At 39.2% G+C, this 21,320-nt stretch overlaps 1 protein-coding gene across 5 annotated transcripts in view; it reads right to left on the reverse strand.

The window, feature by feature from the left end:
- Positions 1 to 7,226: 7,226 nt before the first annotated feature.
- Positions 7,227 to 21,320, reverse strand: part of MATR3 (matrin 3) — a 33,947-nt gene continuing 19,853 nt past the window's right edge. For all 5 annotated transcript variants that reach the window (XM_004609910.3, XM_055141249.1, XM_004609911.3 and 2 more), the window contains 11 exons: positions 21,011 to 21,123; positions 20,707 to 20,759; positions 19,466 to 19,591; positions 18,275 to 18,400; positions 17,950 to 18,117; positions 15,961 to 16,092; positions 15,050 to 15,093; positions 14,585 to 14,951; positions 11,541 to 11,763; positions 10,911 to 11,032; positions 7,227 to 8,298 (listed from right to left, as the gene is read on the reverse strand). In XM_004609910.3, coding sequence (XP_004609967.1) covers positions 8,248 to 8,298; positions 10,911 to 11,032; positions 11,541 to 11,763; positions 14,585 to 14,951; positions 15,050 to 15,093; positions 15,961 to 16,092; positions 17,950 to 18,117; positions 18,275 to 18,400; positions 19,466 to 19,591; positions 20,707 to 20,759; positions 21,011 to 21,123 — 1,525 coding nt within the window. In that variant the 3' untranslated portion in view covers positions 7,227 to 8,247. The remainder of the gene's footprint in view (positions 8,299 to 10,910; positions 11,033 to 11,540; positions 11,764 to 14,584; positions 14,952 to 15,049; positions 15,094 to 15,960; positions 16,093 to 17,949; positions 18,118 to 18,274; positions 18,401 to 19,465; positions 19,592 to 20,706; positions 20,760 to 21,010; positions 21,124 to 21,320) is intronic.

The raw sequence follows: 21,320 nt of genomic DNA on the forward strand, positions 1-21,320 counted from the left end.
AGTCCTGAGTGCTGATGTCTGAGAGCCAAAAAAAAAAAAAAAAAGCAACAAAAAACAGAGAAACCTGCCGGAGAGATGATGCAGCCGGTAGGTGTTAGCCTTGCATATAGCCAACTGTATTCAAACCCTCAGCACTCCATATGGCCCCCCAACCCGACATGAGTGATCCCAGAGCAGAGAGCTAGGGGTCTTTCTGTAAGCCCTGAGCTAGTAAGCCCTGAGCACTATTGCCAGGCATGACAAAATAAAAATAATTTTTTTTTTTTTTTGCAAAGCTGTTTGGACTGGAGAGATAGTATAGTGGATAGGGCACTTGCACTGCACATGATTGACCTGGGTTAGATCACCAGCACCCCACATGGAACCCCTAAGCACCACCAGGAGTAATTTCTGAGTGCAGAGCCAGGAGTAATCCCTGAGCATCACTGGGTGTGGTCTAACCCCCGTCCCTAAAAAAACAAACCCAAAACCAAAACCACCATCTAGTCATGAAATTTATAATAGTAACACAGATCACTAGATTAGTAATATTTAAAAATCATGTTTTATTTAACTTAAAAGAGGTATGCTGTTTTTTCAGCACAGTAGTGCCAGAATGAATTTCAGTTCAAAGTGAATTCACCGCTGTGATCGAAAAAAACTCGATGAGAAGGGGCTGGAGAAATAGTACAGTCAGCAGGGTGCCTGTCTTGCACGGCAGCTGACCTGGATTCAATCCCCAGGATTCCATATGGTTCCCTAAGCCCTCTGGGAGTAATTCCTGAATGCAATGCCAGTAATAACCCTTGAGCACCCTGGGTGTGTCCCCCAGCTTCCCTCCCCACCAAAAAGAAATCAGGTTAGGGGCTGGAGAGAGCGCTCAATGGGCTAAACACAGGTTTTACCTGTAGGAGGCTCAGGTTCAATCCCTGTACCTGCAAGACCTCCAAGTTTTGGGAGTGGCCCAAAATTTAAAACAAACAAAACCCCCACCTACTAATAAAGTAAAATAATCAGTTTGGTTCAGGTAGTAAACAGTAGTTTGATTTAAGTGTTTGAAAGATGTACAATGTTAACTTATGATGGAGATTGAAGTAAAAATAAGGTGGAAAGAGGCCCAGGATGACAACAAAAACAAACAAAAAAGCCTATCAATAAGAAATTGGTTAAAAATTATACTGTAACAAAATTGTTATAGAGATGAAACGATACTAATATATTAAGGCAGGCTGTAAACGAGTATATATACTCTTCTAAAATACATGTGTGTGCAAATATAAATATTTGATAGAACAGCAACCGCCGTAATAATGATTTTTTTTTTTTTGCTTTTTGGGTCACACCCAGCGATGCTCAGGGGTTACTCCTGGCTTTGCACTCAGGAATTACTCCTGGCAGTGCTTGGGGGACCATATGGGATGCCAGGGATCGAACCCGGGTCGGCCTCGTGCAAGGCAAATACCCTACCCGCTGTGCTATCGCTCTGGCCCCGTAATAATGATCTCTTAAGTGGTCAGACTTTGAAAGATCTATGTAAACATTTATACCACTGGAACTCTATGAAAGCTTGAATTAATTTGTAAACAAGAAAAAAAAACACACCTTAAATAAAACCTAACGCTTCATATATGAATTTGTATCAATCTGGTTGCTATGTTCATTTGTATGGTGGAAGCTAGGAAAAATATGAGTAAGGACCTAGCATTGTGGATGATTCCTGCTCTGAATATTTAAAATCCAGGTGAAAAAACTATTTCCAAAAGTTTGTTTTGGAGGGAAAGGGCCATATCCTGAGGTACTCAGGATGGCATTGGGGGAACCTGTATATAGCGTCAGGAATCAAAGCATTGTTGTGGCCATAGCCCCATTCAAGCCAAGTATCCTAATCTATCTCTGGTCAAAGTCTTGCTGAAGTTTATGTGATGAAATCTCTCACATCTGTTACAATAGCTACTATTAAAAATTTATGGGTAGAGGGTGAGAGAGACAGCACAGGGGTTAAGGTTTTGCCTGCATGTGAGTGACCTTGGTTTGATCCGAAGCACCAAATACGGTTCCCCAGTTCCTACAGGAACTGCCAAAGGTAGCCCTTAAGTACCAATAGTTATGGCCCCAGGTTCTCCCTCCCACCCACAAAATACAAGCACATAGGCAAGGATGTAGGAAAAATGAAACCCTTATGCACTCTAGGTGGGAAATTAAGATAGTACTGCCACTTGGGAAACAGGTAATTCATAAAGTAAATGTAGGAGCTGGAGATGGCCTAGTTTTTATTTTTTTAAATTTCTAGTGATCTGTATTCGTAGAAATCTGTTTCTCCAGTAGGTATGCGTTTATTCTGCATGAAGAACTTGCTTTTTAACAGTTACAAATATTGCATCTTGGAAATGAATTGTTCCAGCTTTTGTGTGTTTGAAAATCAATGATTCACCTTGCTTTTTTTTTTACCCCTTCCCATTCTTCCCAATTTTTATAAAGTTGTTCACAGTAATTCATTACATTCAATATTCCAACACCACCATTACACCTTTCCGCCACCACCCAAGCCTGCCCCAAAAGCAGGTCCTAGATAATTTTGTATTGCTTGTTATGAATTAAATACCATCCAAAAGTTCCTTAGAGGAAAATATGTGAAGATTGTTGTATTTCACCCTGGAGCCATTAAGTGCTTATATAAGAGATCACTAACATGTTGCGACTTGTGTGCTAATATATATATATATATTTTGCTTTTTGGGTCACACCCAGCGATGCTCAGGGGTTATTCCTGGCTTTGCACTCAGGAATTACTCCTGGCGGTGCTTGGTGTGCTAATATTTTTGATCGAGATCGGTTGCCTTCTACCTTACACCCCATCAAATGTGTGCTACTCTTTGTACATCAATGGAGCAGAGTATGAAATCTCATGCCGCATGCGGGAGATGGCCTAGTTTTAACCCCTACTACTCCAAGCACCATTGATCTGAGAGCTCCACAAGAGCAAAGAATACATACTAAAACCCAGAATTACTGGGCTAGAGAGAATACAGAGGGTAGGACACTATACTACCCCTAGGCATTACATGGGATGCAGGGGATTAAATCCTGGTCAGCCGCATGCAAAGCAAGTGTCCTCCCTACTCACTGTACTGTTTTCTCTGGCTCCGGTAAGAAATATACTTTCTTCAGTCAAAGCTAATCGATTTGTGCAGCTCAATGGTTTCTTCAAAAAAGATGAGAAATGGCTGGAGAAATGGCTCAATGGAGAAATGGAGATTGGACTCATGCTTTACATATATTAAAGCCTCAGATTCCATCGTTAGCAAAATTGGTTCCCTAAGCACTGCTCATATCATTTCACAGTGCTTTCCCAGAAAAAAAAAAAAATCAGAGACACAGTTGTTGCCAGTGAGCGAGAGTCAGGAAAAATTAAAAAGGATACCAAAATTATCCAATCACTTAAACTGCAGTTGCTTTCCAAAGTCCCTACCACCACAAACTAAGAATGGAGGAAACAACTTATTCTGATACAAGGGGAACACAGTTGAGCCAACAAAGCAACAAAGCAAAGGTAGGTCTTTGTAGTTGGAATTCAGTTGTTTAAGACTCTTATAGGGGCTGGAGAGATAGCACAGTGGGTAGGGCGTTTGCCTTGCACGCGGCTGACCCGGGTTCAAATCCCAGCATCCCATATGGTCCCCTGAGCAAGGCCAGGGGTAATTCCTGAGTGCAGAGCCAGGAGTAACCCCTGTGCATCGCCAGGTGTGACCCAAAAAGCAAAAAAACAAAACAAACAAAAAAACAACCTCTTATAAACAATTTAAGATGCTTATGACTTTTTAAATATGTGCATGCTGGAGTTGAAATCCAGTCTCATATATGCAGGCCTAACTCCTACCTACCGCTACACCAGGACTTGTAACCTTCTGAGGTTCTTCAGGTAATTTTGCAGTACTGTACGCCTCCTTTGTACTTGGGCCCAGAGGTATCAGGGGTAAAATTTGGGGTACTGAGCATGCAAGGGCTGGAATTTGTGATATGTGAAGAACCCAAGTTTCAACCCCTGACACCTTACGCTCAAAGTTCTGAGCTGGCAGCAATCCCTTAGCACCAAGATGGAAATACCCTCTTAGCACCATCCCAGCAAAAAAAAGCCTCAAGTCTGGCCAAACTGAGCAAGAATTAATCCTGCTTTTTGACAGGTACAACAAGCTTGTCTGTAATCTTGTCCAAACTGAAGTTAGGACATTCCTGCTTGCTCCTAACATACTCCATTTGGATGAGGTGCTTTCAACCCTTACCTGACTGCTCTCATGTTTGAATCAGAATGATCACTGTTAAAAAGTCATTATACCTATATCTGATCAGTAATACCCATTTGTGAATGTTATCGGGATAGGCATTTGCTCTTTTCCTTAAGTTCTTCATTAAAAAAAAGGGGGGGGGGAGGTGGTGTTTTAGGCCACAACTGGATGTGCTCAAAAAATACTCCTGGTTCTGCTTTCAGGGACCACTCTTTGCAGGATCCAGAGGACCATACTGGTGCTGGAATCAAACCAGGTGGGCCATGTGCAAAACCTTGTGTTTTGGCCCACACCCAGCGGTACTCAGGAGTTGGTTCTTCCTGGCTCTGTATGAAGAAATTATTTCTGACAATGCTCTGGGGACGATACAGAAGGAATATCGGGGGTCAAACTCAGGTTGGCTATGTGTTAGGCCAGTACTCTACTTTGCTGTACTCTCTGCCCCCTATGTAAAAAACGAAAAACGGAAAAACAAACCATAAGGCTTTTAAGGCTAAATCTATAGGTCAAAGAAAGGCCAGGAGTAAAATTCCAAGTATGTCAAGTCAAAAAAAGAATCCTTGGGCCAGAGAGATCATATACTGGGAAGGGTGCTCGACCTCTGCCACCCCATATGGTCCCTGAGCTCTGCCAGGAGTGGCACCAAAAGGAAAAAAAAAACAGAAAAAAGGAAAAGCAGTCTAACATTTGAGAATCACTCAGTACCCCAATTTATACACATGCACTTGAACGTTTACCTGTTCTAGGAATCTTGGGCATACATAGGACTTGCCATCATGCCTGATGAGGCACTTCAAACCCCAGTTCAATCTTTAAGAGTCCTTGCAAAGGCTAAATTCTCAAACTCATTACCACAATAGGTTTTCAACTTTACTAAGCAATACTCTTTGACAAAGTCAAGAGCTTCACCTAGGTCTTGGGTAATTATCTTTAAAGATCCACATATACACGAGGTTTTGATTAACGGTCTACAATGTTTCTAATTTCCACTATCTCCTAGGAGCTTTTGTGAAGAATTCCACTGCTGTTTTACTGTTCAAAGACAGCAGGTAAAGGTGTAGGTGATTAAATACAGGTACTCATTCTGATTGTATGCCACTGCTAAGTCACCATACCTGGGGCCTCCCTTTTTACCATCTCAGTTGCCATAGTACTACTTCATTAGTTTTCCTTGCCCTCTCATCTTGGAAGGATTTCATAGCTCCATCTTCAGCATAAAATCTCTCTGGGAAGGCTAGGGGAAAAGTTAAAAGGGCTGAAAGGCATACACTGCATGTAGAAGCCCCCTTATTCCACAGAGTCCAATTATCACCAGGCCTAGTATTTTACTCTCCAGCTTACATAATAGGGTTCAGGTAAATGCACCAAATGGTACATGATGGTATACTCTCTGGTCTGACATTTTAAATAAGATGTGGCATTTGAATTTTATGATCAACTTGACAATCAATTTAGTGCTTACCAGCATCACTTTCAGACTCTCAATTTATCAGTTATAGATTAAAATACTGCAGAACTGGGCCAAAAGAAAACTCAAAAGGCTGGAGCTCATGCTTTACATAAAGGAGTTCCAGGTTTTATGCCTGGTACCACATGGTCTCCTAAAAAAGTCTTTGAGCACCACAGGTATGACCTCAAAATGTTTTGATACCAATACAAACTCAAGATCGTACAAAATGCTTCCCCCAGGACTAACAAAAAGAGAAAGTAATATTGGAGGTAGTGAGTTGTCAGTGAGATGGCTCATAAGGATGCATTTGAGTACGCAAAGCATACAAAAACCTTGAGTTCAATACCTGGTATCTAGTGGTCCTGAAACACTGCTGGGAGTATCCCCCAACTCTCACCACTGAGCTGGGAGTAACACTCTCTAAAGTTACCCCCTCTTTCAAAGAATGTGGGGAAAGTGAAGGTATTCCTGTTAAAGATTTACTATAAACTGGGAAAAGGTGGCAGCTAGCTTATGAGAATTTCAGTTGCTAAGATATTATCAGATGAAGACAGAAAACTTTTGCACAGTGTAGTATACCCAACATAGGACAAGTGAGAATTCCACTGTTGAAACAATGCTTTGTTGTACTTGATGTTAGACTTTCAAACCAAACAAATGGACAATTAGTAATGGCTAAAATTAAACTGCAAGGATTTTTTGCGCATGTTACATTAAAAAGGGAAGAAAAGTCCTGTTTTAGAGGCAGTACGTAAAATTTTATCTACCTAAATTGCTTAATAAAGTTGGACCTAAAAGTTTTTCAGTTTTCTGAGGGGCCACACTTCATGTTCATCAGGGCTTCTTGCTGGTTCAGTGTTCAGGGTCATTCCTGGAAGAACCTGAGGGACTAACTATATGGGGTGTCAGGTGCTGAATCCAGGTAAACCTCATGAAAGTCAAGTGTCCAACCTACACCTCTTCAGTCCCTAAGTTTTCCAATTTTATGTATTATTTGGGATGAAAAAGGGTTGCAGGACCAGTCAGAAGAATTCAGGCCTTATTACTGGCAGGTTTCGAGAAACCATGTGGTGCCAGGCATTGAACGTGTGTACAGCCACTTGCAAAGCAAGCATCTTACCTGGTATACAATCTCTCTGGCCCCAATTTTGTTATAATTTGAAAAATTTGTTCCCAACAACAGATCCCTTATGCCAACAATCCCAATGCATTTTATAAGCTGGTAGAAGATTCTTGATTCATTTTCCAATTTTATTATTAGAGATTTAAACATGTCTAAACATGAGGTTTTCAATTTTTCCTTCTGACTACTGTTATGCTTCTTCCAAGGTTTAAAAAAACAAGTTCCAATTTTATTATATAACAGGAACAAGAAATCCATCAGCACCAAACACTTTTTTAAATCGCAGATATTTAGTAGCAGTTTTAGAACACTCTAGATTTAAAAAGCAATTAATTTGTTAAGACATGCAAAAAAGTGTAGCGGTGAATAAAAACCACAACTGACAAATATATTGGTTAACATTCCAAACATGTATAACCAATGACATGGCCTAGTTTTTTTTTATTGGTATTTACGTCAGAAACTTGAATCCACAGATATAAGCAGTATATAACCAGAAAGTTACAAGTAAACACAGATCATACATGCAAAGTTTTGTTCACAAAGTCACATGTGCAGGTATATGAATTAGAAGCGTGCGTTTAGATTATGCCCAAACTGTTTTTAAAATGCAGAAATGTAAAATTACATCTTGAAAATATGGAGATGGTCTACACACTTCAAAAACCAAGTATTGCTTATACCAGATGTATGACAGCTACAGGATTCAAGTGACAAGCAGTAAGATCTCAAAAAATTAATACTGGTCAAAGAGAACGGGAATATTTTTACATTTCACTGAAAATACATTGACTACTAGAATACGAAATCTAGCAGAAACGCAGGGAAAAGAATTACAAAATCTAAACCAAATTACTCAATACCTAAACAACAGCATGACAAAAAAAGTGCACCTGCATTTTAGTCACCAATCTGACATGAAATTCTCCAAAAACGCAACAACCAAAAAAAAACTTTCAACTCCAAATGAAAGTCCTCAAGGCTCAGATTAAATGTGGAATGTTTCAGATGACAGTAATTAAAAAAAAAAAAAACCCAATTGGTTTTGTTCTTTATTAAATGGAATCAAAAGCTTTGACATTTCTTTTAAGTGTGGAACTACTAAATTTAATCCTCTGAATGGTTCAATGTATCTTTTTTCAGTGGTGCAAGTTGTTTTAAATTGCTTTACAAAACCAGACTCTACAAAGTACTTTTGTTACCATTCTGGTAAAACAAAAACTATCTCCATTAACTTAACTGCATATGTATTTATGCTATGACATTTAACACATGAACAGACATCTATTACTTTTCCACTAAAACAAAAGAATACAATAGTTTTCTAACTATCAGTATTGTATTTAAAAAAGGTTAACATTAAAAACAAAGAACCATTATTTTCTTTGAAATCATTTAGCTTCTTGCACATCTTAAGCTTCCTTCTTCTGTCTGCGTTCTTCCGCCAACTTATTCAGAAATTTCTGGAAAAAAATTAATTACAGGGATTAGGTCATTCAACTCAAACCTAACAAATGGATTTGCTATAAAATAAAACATTCAAGTAAGTGTAGGAAATAGGGTATAAGGAAAATAGCATTAGTATGAAGATTACTATTCCTATTAAATTATAAAACTAAACTGATTTCGGGACCACCTAGTATAGCACAAAGACAAAAATGTACAATGTAAAAAATTGCATATATTTTGATATGCAACATGACCGTACCATATAATGAAACCACTTAAGACACCTTAGTCACTCTGAAGTACTTGTATTCCAAGAAAACAGGTGAGTTAAAATTATATATCTATCCAATGCCCACTCCACTGTACCAAATAGGCATCATTTTCAAAAAGAGTAACTACTGTGAGGCCAGAGCAATTAATACAATTACAGTAAGGCATTTGCCTTGCATGTGGCTGATTCTGGCTCAATCTAGGCAACCCATATGGTCCTGAGTGATTTCTGAGCACCACTAGGTATGGACCCCTCAATATAGTATGTGTGCTATTGGTATTCCCCCCACCCCCTCGTGCATGGCCAGGATTAAGCCCTGAGTGCCACCAGGTATGGCCCAAATGAAGAAAAAAAAGAGAAAGAAAAAAATTTGGGGGCTGGATAGAGTACAATGGGGCTGAGGTGCTAGCCTTACATGCACCCAACCCAGGTTCAATCCCTAGCATCCCATATGGTCTGAGCACTACCAGAAATTCCTGAGTACAGAGACAGGATTAAGCATTGCTGGGTGTCATCCAAAAACTATGTAAAAAAAGTGAAAATGAAAAACTTTGGGGCTTGGAGGCTGGAGCAGCAGGTAGGGCATTTGCCTTGCACGAGGCCGACTCAGGTTCGACTCCCAGCATTCCATATGGTCCCCTGAGCACTTCCAGGAGTAATTCCTGAGTGCAGAGCCAGGAGTAACCCCTATGCATTGCCGGGTGTGACCCAAAAAAGCAAAATAAAAAAAATTAAAGAATTAAAAAAAGGAACACGATCACGGCAGAGCCTGGCAAGCTACCAGTGCCATATTCAATATGTCAAAAACAGTAACAAGTCACACAGTTGAGACATTACTGGTGCCCGCTTGAGCAAATTGATGAACGGGACCACAGTGTGGCAGTGCTACAGTGCTACTCCTACTTGTAAGAGAGATACATAGGCAGTAAGAACACTTATTTAAAAACAAATGATAGGGGCTGGAGAGATAGCACAGCGGGTAGGGCGTTTGCCTTGCACGCGGCCGACCCGGGTTCAAATCCCAGCATCCCATATGGTCCCCTGAGCACCGCCAGGGGTAATTCCTGAGTGCAGAGCCAGGAGTAACCCCTGTGCATCGCCAGGTATGACTCAAAAAGCAAAAAAAAAAAAAAAATAATAAAAATAAATAAATAAAAAATAAAAACAAATGATAGAGCAAAGTACTAAAATGATTCCCTTTTAAATTCAAGGATAGCTTTATGCTAGTCATCACAGAAAACATTAAATTAACACACACCATAGTGGTTTCATACCACAAAATTACTTATTTTGGAGAGGAGGGTTTGGGTGTGTGTGTGTTATTTTGGAGAGGAGGGCTTGGCGGGTGTGTGTGTGTTATTTTGGAGAGGAGGGCTTGGTGCGCGCGTGTGTGTGTCCGTCCCCAGCATCACATGGTTCAATGAACATCCTATATGCAGAGGATAAACACCAGTCTCTATTTTTTTTTTCTTTCTGGGTCACACACGGCAATACAAAGGGGTTACTCCTGGCTTTGCACTCAAGAATTACTCCTGGAGGTGCTCGGGGGACCATATGGAATGCTGGGAATTGAATCTGGGTTGGCAGAGTGAAAAGCAAATGCCCTATCCCCTGTACCATTGCTCCAGCCCAAGCATCGTCTTTTTAGCAATCTTTTCAGTCATCTGGTAGGTACTCCCTCCACCACTCTTTCTTTAGTAGTGCTTAAGAGACCATGACGTGACAAGAATCATGACAGGTTTCTGCATGTATTAATTTGTGCTCCAGCACTTAGGAAAGAAGTGTAAACCACTATAATTCCTAGATTTCTAACTGCTACTTTCAAACATTTTCCAATTATCTATTTCAATGCTTAATCTATAAAAAGCTAAGATGATGAATATCTCCAAATACAAGTTTAATTATGTAGCTTTTAAAATCTTTTACATATCTGATTAATCATAAAATGTATTGGGAAAACATATTGAAGAACATTAACAATTTAAAGTCATTATAAAAATTATTATGATCGAAAATGGGACAGTAGAGTTGACGTCTTTATTATTTCATTTGACTTGATTATCAAGGTGTACAGAATAATGCTAATTATAAAAATTAAGTCCAAATTAAGAGTACTTAAATAACTTCAATTATAAGTCATATAATACAGTTAGAAACTACTAAATCATCATTTGAGTATGTGACAGAAACTCGGTGGTTTCCAGAATTCATTACACTACTTAAGGCCCATGAATAAAAAAAAAAAAAAAAAAAAAAAAACGTCAAGACATAGCAAAAGCATTGTGCTGGGTCCAGAGAAAGTACATTATTTTTTATTAGTTTTCACAAAAAATTCTCTTTAAGATTCAACCTTACCTTTAATTTCTGATAATGTGGAAGGCTGCTGCAATGAGTATTCTTTGCAACTTCTTCATTTGTATAAAAGAGTGAACACAGCTTACAGTAAAACCCTGTTTTAGGTATCACATAGTCTATACCTAGAATACAAACATACAATCTTACAAATTCAATAAACTAAAGAATTTGGTGTTTGCAACTTTTCCATCAGTATAATTTAAATAACATTTGTGGTTAAATTGAATATGACCTAATTTAAATGAAAAACCAAAACAATTCCAGACATAAGACTTCATACTTAATTGCTGTTGAATTCCCATCTAATCATATTCTTAAAAACAAGCAAAAGCATAACCAATAAAACATAAATTCAATGTGAAATTCAGAGAAACCCTTGACGATAAGAGAATGGCAAGATGACACAAATGTGAAGAAAAGATAGCACAAAATCAGGAAATGTTTAAAAGGAGAAGTATATTAAAAATCTATTATGATTTACATATTGTTCTGTAAAGTTAATTCAAAATGCTGTCAGCTTATCCAAAACCAACTATATAATCTTTTTAAAAGCGAAGATTGGGGAAGCTGAGAGGTGAAGCACAAAGCCTGGGAAAGCTGAGAGGGGAAAAACAAAGCCTTAAATCTCACCAACAGGAACATTGGGCTGATATGGTCCAATTCTATACTCATCCGGAATTGTATAGTCCTCCTTGTTTTCATCATTTTGGCCATCTGCATTTTCACTTGCTTCTTTGTTGGGATCAGCAGCATTCTCAGCTGAATCAGCACCTGATTCTCTATTTTCCTCATTTTTAATTCCATTTTCCAATGCTGCTTCATTTTCTTGATCAAGTTCCTCGATCTTGTCCACCTGAATTTCAACCAAAACACCATTATTTTTGCACTAGATTTCAATAGTGCAAATCTATTTAAATAGATAAGCCTAATTTACTTTTTTTCTTTACTTTAAAAGAAATGTTTTAAGTTCCAAACCTTCCTCATTATCAACCTTATCTAACATTATAAAGACTAATTTACTCTACAACAATTATCCTGCATGCTGCTTTATTTTACAGAAAAGAGGAATGGTGGTTTTATTTTTTTTTTGGTCTTTATTCTTTTAAAATACTTTTTTCCGGGCTGGAGCAATAGCACAACGGGTAGGGCATTTGCCTTGCACGTGGCCGACCTGGGTTCGATTCCCAGCATCCCATATGGTCTCCTGAGCACCACCAGGGGTGATTCCTGAGTGCAGAGCCAGGAGTAACCCCTGTGCATTGCCAGGTGTGACCCAAAAAAGAAAAAAAAGAAAAAAAATTAAAATACTTTTTTCCTAGGACTGGAGTGATAGTACAGTGGGTAGGGCACTTGACTTGCTGTATAGCCAACCTGGTTTTTTTTTTTTTTTTTTATAATTTATTTATTTTTAATTAGAGAATCACCGTGAGGGTACAGTTACAGATTTATACACTTTTGTGCTTATACTTCCCTCATACAAAGTTCGGGAACCCATCCCTTCACCAGTGCCCATTCTCCACCACCCGTAAACCCGGCGTCCCTCCCACCCTCCCCAATCCCATCTCCCCCCCACCCCACCCTGCCACTGTGGCAGGGCATTCCCTTCTGTTCTCTGTCTCTAATTAGCTGTTGTGGTTTGCAATAAAGGTGTTGAGTGGCCTCTGTGCTCAGTCTCTAGCCCTCATTCAGCCCGCAACTCCCTTCCCCCACATGGCCTTCAACTACAATGTAGTTGGTGATCGCTTCTCTGAGTTGCCCTTTCCCCGGAACGTGAGGCCAGCCGCGAAGCCATGGGGTCAACCTCCTGGTACTTATTTCTACAGTTCTTGGGTATTAGTCTCCCACTCTGATATTCTATATACCATAGATGAGTGCAGTCTTTCTATGTCTGTCTCTCTCTTTCTGACTCATTTCACTCAGCATGAAACTTTTCATGCCCATCCACTTAACTACAAAATTCTTGACTTCCTAGCCAACCTGGTTTTGATCCTTGGCATCTCATACAGGCGCCTAAGCCCTGCCAAGGGTGATCCTTGAGCGCAGAACCAAGTGTAAATCCTGAGCACTGCTGGGGTTTTTGGGTATGACCCCAAGCAAACAAACAAAACAAAAAACCCCAAAAACCAAACCCACAAACCAACCAACCTTTTTCTTTCTCCAAAAATTAGATTTACAAAAACATTTGTTTTGGGCTCTGGGCACACCTAGTGACAATAAGGGCTGCTAGGCCCTGCTGATGCTTTGGGAACCTTTACGTGTTGTTGGGATTAAAACCCAGGCTCTTGCATGTAAACTGTGTACTCAAGCCATGATAAACCATGGTTCTGGTTTGCATCATCAGTTAGGGTATTTTAAATCTAACTGAAGATCTCTTCAAAGAAAATATATGATGAGGGGGCTGGAGCAATAGCACAGCAGGTAGGGCATGTGCCTTGCACACGGCTAACCAGGTTCGAATCCCAGCATCCCATATGGTCCCCTGAGCACCGCCAGCAGTGATTCCTGAGTGAAGAGCCAGGAGTGTTCCCTGTGCATCGCTGGGTGTGACCCAGAAAGGAAAAAAAAAAAAAAAGAAAAGAAAAGAAAATACATGATGAAAAGATGTTTCCTGTGATTATCAGGAAGTGAAAATATAGTGGAAATGCTGTCAGGAATTGCATCAGAAGCCTAGTTTTGAGGCTGGGGATATTAACATAGGGTAGAGACATAGGCATGTGCTTGATCATGGTTTTATTACTGGCACGCAAGAATTTTTTCCATTGTACTATTTGTTACCTTTACTACGTATACATGTAACGTGCTTTAGGAAAAAGATAAAAATGGTATAAAGGGCTTGAGAGATGCTAGAAGGGCTGATAATACACAAGTACTATCCTGCTCTGCACAAGGCCAGAGGGATCGGATTCTCAGCAACCCATGACTCTTCCAAGCCCTGTCTACAGCGATCCCTGAACACCACTGGATGTGTTGTGACTCAAACCAAAAATAACATTCTTAAAGTCAAAACATTTTTGAAGGAAAGATAAAATGTTTACTGAACTACAACGTTGCCTTACAATCTTGCATTTTTTGCCTTGCAAACCTCTGAAATCCAGAAATGTTTTTCTTTGTTACAAAAGTTTCTTTTTTTTCCCCCTTGCTTTTTGAGTCACACTCAGCGATGGACAGGGGTTACTCCTGGCTTAGCACTCAGGAATTACTCCTGGTGGTTCTTGGGAATCGAACCCGGGCCGGCCATGTGCTAGGCAAATGCCCTACCCACTGTACTATCACTCCAGCTCCACAGTTTCATTTGTGAATGAAGTTTTATTCTCTACTAAAGTTCTATTTAATGTTATTTACTGCAGTTTATATATGCTTCTTATCTGATTTCTTTTTTTTTCTTTTTTTTTTTTTCTTTTTGGGTCACACCCGGCGATGCACAGGGGTCACTCCTGGCTCATGCACTCAGGAATCACCCCTGGCGGTGCTCAGGGGACCATATGGGATGCTGGGATTCGAACCCGGGTCGGCCGCGTGCAAGGCAAACGCCCTACCCGCTGTGCTATCACTCCAGCCCCTGATTTCTTTTAATGTAATTTACTTCATTCTCTTCAATCTATTCCCCTTGTATGATAAATGTGAAACCATCTAGTTTAGTTTTCTATTAAAACAAGTCAATGTGCAATCTTTACCTTTTTAAGCTTCTTTTTTGCAGCTGAAGCACTTCCATCTTTTTTCACAGCTTTGTCTGAAGGTTCCTTTTTCCCATCAGAAGACACATCACCTAAGTTACCAAGATCTGTGTCATCTCCAACTGAACTTCCACTTTCGAGCAGTGCTGCTGCTTCTTCTTCATCGACGAGTAGTTCATCTTCTGATTCAAGAAGCATGTTAGGTTCTTGTTCTGCCTGCTCATCCTTTGTTTCTTTTTCACCATCTTCACCTGATTTCTCTTCCTGTTCTTTACCTTCACTTGTACTTTCATTCTTCTGGGAACCATCAGTTTTGGATTTCTTATCACTTGGAGATTCCTTACCATCTGGAGAATAAGATCTTTTCCTAAAATAAAAAAGATAGACCTCAATCAATTTTGCTGAACTGGAAACAAAAGCTTAATGTAGTAGTGCAAATGAATATACACAGAACATGAAAATTACCGAGATTTATCTTTTTTCAGTAAGTCGATGCCTCTATTGGGAATCTGAAAAGACAAAATTTGTAGAAATTGAAACTATCCAGTAATTGGTGGTTACCTTTCATATGCTCAACCAAGCTCACTTAAAACGAATGGGGCCAGGGGGATAGTACAGTGGGTAAGGGTGATTGTCTTGCATTGTAGACTTTGGCTTGATCCCTGAAACAGTATCTTGTCTCCCATGCCTTGCCAAGAGTGAACATGAACACAAAACCAGGCATAGACCCCAAGCAGTTAATTGGATATGGCACAAAAATAAAAATAAGCAGGGGCTGGAGTGATAGCACAGCGGGTAGGGCGTTTGCCTTGCACGGGGCCGACCTGGGTTCAATTCCCAGCATCCCATATGGTCCCCTGAGCACTGCCAGGGGTGATTCCTGAGTGAAGAGCCAGGAGTAACCCCTGTGCATTGCCAGGTGTGACCCAAAAAGAAAAATAAATAAATTAAAATTAAAATTAAAAATAAGCAAAGAGGTGTATTTATAGCAGGCAGGGTGCCAACTTGGGTTTAATCTATTCACACCAACTATGGGCCCCCAAACTCTGCCAGGATTGATGCTTGAGCAATAAAGGTTTTTTTTTTTAAAAAAGAATGTTGTTTTTTCAATAACTGAATCCTAAGGTTTGAATGATACTTACAATGGGTAGGGAGTTTGCCTTGCAAACAGCTAACTCAAGTTCTATGCCAGAGTATAAAAGCAAGAGTATACCACTGAGTATGCCCCCCAAAACAAAAAAGGTGTGGAAAAACCCAACCCACCAACTACATTTTTAGCATACAGAAGCTGTTTATAAGCATGCTGTAATTTGAAATATGTGTGTGGGGGAGGGGGAAAGCTTCATAATGATGTTCAACCGTTCTTTCACACATACCCTCAGTACCAATTTTTTGTATTTCTCTGACAGGTCAACCTTCACACATCTACCCTGAAACCAAAGGGCTTTTTTCAAACAGTGGTCCACCATTGCCATTGCATCTTCTCTGGTCTCCATTTCAATAAAGGCCTAAGAAAGAAAGGACAATTATTTCACAAAAAAAGGTAAAGAACACTTAAAAACAAAACAAACACTTTTAGGAAAATTTAATGTTTAGCACAGAAGATTGATAAAACCCAAACAATGGACAACTGGTCATTATTTATAAAGTAGCACCAAACAATAAACTACATTTTAATGCAAAAACCAGTATTTATGAGATTTTATAATCTAACATACACCTAAAACATAGTAAGAAGAAGAACATACAACATACCAACTCAGCAGGTTTATATTTAAGTACTGAGTATTCTCCTTACTAATTTTCCCCCCCTTTTGGGTCACACCTGGAGATGTACAGGGGTTACTGCTGGCTTTTCACTCAGGAATTACTCCTGGCGGTGCTCGGGGGACCATATGAGATACTGAGGATTGAAATTGGGTCAGGCATGTGCAAGGCAAACACCCTACCTGCTGAACTATTGCTTGCTCCAGTCCACTTTACTAATTAAAAAAAAAAAAAAAGAAAACAAGTATAAGATATAGATATTTTAATTCATTTGGGCCAGAGTGATAGTACAACAGGTAGAGTGCTTGCCTTATATGTGGCCAACCTGATTTTGATTCCTGGCAGGCACTACATATGGTCCCTTATGCCCCTCCAGGAGTGATCCTTGAGTGCCAGAAAGGAGTAAGCCCTGAGAACAGCTGGGTGTGGTCCTAAAACAAAAGATATTTTAATTCATTCATTAAAACATTTGGATGGGGCCAGAATGACAGTACCGTGGTTAAGGGCACTTGCCTTGCATGTAAGCTAACCCAGACTCAATCCCTGGCATTGTACATGGTTGCCAAGCCCACCAGGAATAATTCCTGATCGTAAAGCCAGGAGTAACCACTGAGCACTGCTGGGTGTGGCACAACAAAATAAATCTTAATCACATAATTTGGAAAAGTTTTTTTTAATATTAGTGCTAGTGTGATTACAAATCAGCACTATTTTCCAAAGGGGACTGGGCAAAAACCAAAGAAAGCAAAAATTCTATTCTGAAAATATTCACCCAGAATATAATACACATTATTAAAAAATACACATGCTATGATGGTTTATTTATTTATTTATTTTTTGCTTTTTGGGTCACACTTGGCAACACATAGGGGTTATAAAAAAAAAAGAAATCACACATGCTGCATAGCAATGCCAATGCAGTTAAAAACGAAACAAAACTAAACAAGCACTATATGGACTGACAAATAGTGCAGCGGTTAATATATTACTTCTTTAACATACATGGTCAACTCAGATTCCATCTCCAGCATTTAAATGATCCTGAAGCACTGTCAGGAGTGGCTCAACCCCACCCCAAAGAAAAAACAAAACCAAAAAACAAACTGAACACTCTAAAATCCAGTAACTAAGGAAGATAAGTTCACTGAAACTCACTAACATAAACATGTACAAAGCAGAAATCAACTCATACAGGATGAAAAAACTCAGATATGTGGATTTTGTGGCTGAAATCTCCAGGCTCTCAAGAGTTGGGATGGGAAACCTCCCACTGTTCTTCTGGTAGCCTGGCAGTCACAGCCATGAACTGCCTGTGGCGCCATATAAGCTCTTAACCAAGTGCCTTATCCAAAGATTTATAAATTAATCTCGAAGGAGATCAACAAACTGCAGAGATGCTGCTGGACCCCCAAAACACCATCCAGTTAAAAATTTAACTCCAGCTTGTATCACCCCATTCAAAATTTTAAAATTACTGGAGCTCCTGGCTGATGATATCTCAAACTCTACACCACTGATAACAGGAGTAGCACACCACATTGGATGGGATGTGAAGTAGAAGGCAACCAATCTTGATTAATAAACCCCACATATATTACCTGACTCTTCATCCTCATGAGTATATAATTCTTTATTTTCCCATAAGGCTCAGCAAGTTTGAGAACAGCACTGTCAGAATATCCAGAGTGAGGTAAATTGCTCAAATGTATCACACGTCCAAGCTCCTGCTTTTGATCAAACTTTTGGTCTGGCTTCCCTTCAGGTTTCTAACAAGAGAGGGGGAAAAAAAGACAACTCAAATGTTGGTAGGATAATTATTAGTAATGTAAATTATTTGAAAGTTGCAACAATTTAAAATAGCTAACACAAACATAATGCATTAAATACTGGTGATATAAATCTGAAAAATAAATTAGAGATCACCTTTATTCTTTTATACTTCTGGGATAAATGAACTCTCACTGGCTTGCCAAACACCAATGCTGGTGTGGTTGTATAGTAATCCACTGCAGCCTGAGCATCTTCTGTGGTTGCCATTTCAATAAATGCCTGAAATTATACAAAATTATTACCAGAACAAAAACCTGGCCAATATATTTTGATATATTTAAGCACCAGTGTTCTTAATCCTTTAAAAACAAAAAAATCCATTTCAAACTTGCTATTTTAGGAAAAGTCAATGTACATTTTTATGTTACTGACTTTACTATCTATCGTGTTTACTGGATTTGTTTCGGGGTTTTCTTAGGCCACACCCAGCAATGCTCAGGGATTACTCTTGATGATGCTCAGAGGACCATATAGGATATGGAGGATCGAACCCAGGTTGGCTGTGTGAGTGCAAGGCAAATGCCCTATGAGCTGTACTACAGCTCCCGCCCCACCTAATGGATTTGAAATAATGATTTGGCAGCATTTTGGCAAGTGTGTGAAACAGATTTTCATAATCATCTCTTTATAGCCCCTTTAAGTGTATCGTAAGTTTACTGCTAATCGTAATCCTTTAGGGTAAAGCAATAATACAACCAAGTGGGTTGGGGTCTTGCTTTTTTGTACTCGGCTGACGTGATTATATTCCTGGCACCCTTTATGGTCCAAGAGTGATCTTGAGCATAGAGTTAGGAGTAAATCTTGAGCACTGATGGGAATAGGCCCCCAAAAACAAGTTTTCACCATTGAGTTACTAATAACCCATTGGTACCAAAACTAATTTAAAAAAGTTTGTTGTTGTTGCTGTTTTGGGGCCACACCTGGCTGTGCTCAGAGATCACTCCTGCTAAGATTCTGTGGACTGACCCTGATCACTGCACACAAAGCAAGTGCCCTACCTAAGTTCCCTACATCTGTGGTCTCAGAATTGAATACTATTATGATTATTTGGTAAAAAAAAAAAAACAAAAAAAACCCACACATTTTTATTTAAAGAAAATTAGAGAGATTTGAGGAGAGATATTCAAGAGAGTGGGAAAAGCCCCAGAATACTGACATATACCTTAAACTGGCTTCTCCTTATTATAATACATATTGGAGTTTTAAAAGCATGGTATGTTTTCTAATTCAAAATCATATAATTCCTTTTAGAAACATCAGTGTTACACTTAATCAAATCCATACCTCATTAATTTTATTTAGAATCAGATGATTTGAAATGACCCCAAATGGCTCCACCAGCTGTAATAGTTGGTATCTCAAGTTTTTCCCTCGCTGAAAATCCATGATGTGAACAACTCGGCTAGTTTCCTATCCATTAGGGAAAAAAAACCCCAACAACTAAGGTTAACAAAGTCTATTACAGTATGAAAGTTAATGCGTTTGAAATTTTATAGCCCAGTAAACAAGAATAGATCAAATATCCAAAAGAACGTGTAACATTCTAGAAAATTAAAAACTACACAGAAAATAAAGTGTCACAGTAAGTATCATTTGTAAATACTCTCAATATTAAACCCAGGGCTTCCATGTGAAGCATCAAGGGGGTCAGAAAGAATACAACGGAAGCTTGCCTTGTATGTGCAGTTAACCTATGTTTGATCCCTGGCACCACATATGGTATGCATGCGTGTGCAGGTCTCCTGTTCCTTGCATTGCAGGAATTATGTTTGAGGTCTGCTGGTGTGGTCCCAAACAAAACACATATGGTAAGATGAGTGTGTGCACACACATGTCATGTTCTTCACACTGCAGGAGTTATCTGTGAGTTCTGCTGGGTGTGGTCCCAAACATAACTATACATGTGAGCTATGTGGGTTTACAAGCAGTATCAAACTGTATACCCTCTTGGCCTCTCTATACTGATTGCCCCTCAACCCCCCAAAATTTTTCTTCCAAGTTTTATTTAAGGGGAAGAGGTTATATTGAGGTAAGTGTCTACTCAGGAATCACTCATTACTCCTTGCAGTGCTTGGGGAAAAATACAGTGCCAGGATCAAACTGAGTCAGCTGCATTGAAATCAAGAACCTTAACTTCTATATTCTGATCGCCTTCCTTCCAGTTTTTCTTTAATCACCGTCATTTCCAATACTGAACATTATATAGAATTCCAGGAATAGTTTTCCAACACTACATCTATCACCAGTGTCAACGTTCCTCTAAGAAAACTGCAAGCCCTCCCAGCATTCCCTACTTAAAATATTGTGTATGTAACTGGGATGAAATGTTCTTAAGCTCAAGGTAAGCTTCCAAGTCTCCAAGTGTGTATTAAAATTACTTTCTCCCTCTCCATACACTCCCCTCCCCACTATAATTAACATCGGTTTACTTCACAAAGGACAAGAGATTCAACTGTAACAGATTTAATTCAGTTCACATCCACCAAAAGAGCAAAGACCATAAAATAAAGAGCTGTATCACTGACCACTCTGCCTTTTTGCATGTGTCTTGGTCCTTGTAGATTTCCATTTCCAGCACCTTTTTGGGTAAAAAGTATTTTATTTTAAAACTATTTCCTGAAAATATATTTTCATGTTTTCTTAAATAGGCTACTTTAAACAAATACAAAAAAAACAAGGGGTTGTGTGGAGTATATTCTCAGATATAAATGACAGATTACAAGTATTGTACCAAGTCCCTATTAAATATTACCTTCAAATAATATTTCAATTTTTTCCCCTATATCACTGACTTTTTTTTATGGTAAAGGTAATAAATTTTATAATCACCCAAATTTCCTCTTGGTCCAACTGCTGGTCCTCCAAGATGAAATGAGGGAGGCGGAGGTCCCAGAATTCCTGGTGCTGGGTTTGTGGATTGCTGCAACATGAATGGATCGCCCCTAGTAATATAAAGACATAAAATATAAAGCATGCTAAAGAAAAAAAAATTAAGCCTTACTGTTAAAAAATGCCCCCTCCTTATGATTATTCTGATACCCGAAGGCAAATAGGGAACTAGGGAAAATGTGAAATAGTAAAAGGAATTATTACCATTGTTAAAAAAAAGTTCCTTAACCAATTTTGGTTTTCTTGGGGG

Source organism: Sorex araneus, chromosome 6 (genome assembly GCF_027595985.1).
Source record: "Sorex araneus isolate mSorAra2 chromosome 6, mSorAra2.pri, whole genome shotgun sequence".
Lineage (NCBI taxonomy): Eukaryota > Metazoa > Chordata > Mammalia > Eulipotyphla > Soricidae > Sorex > Sorex araneus.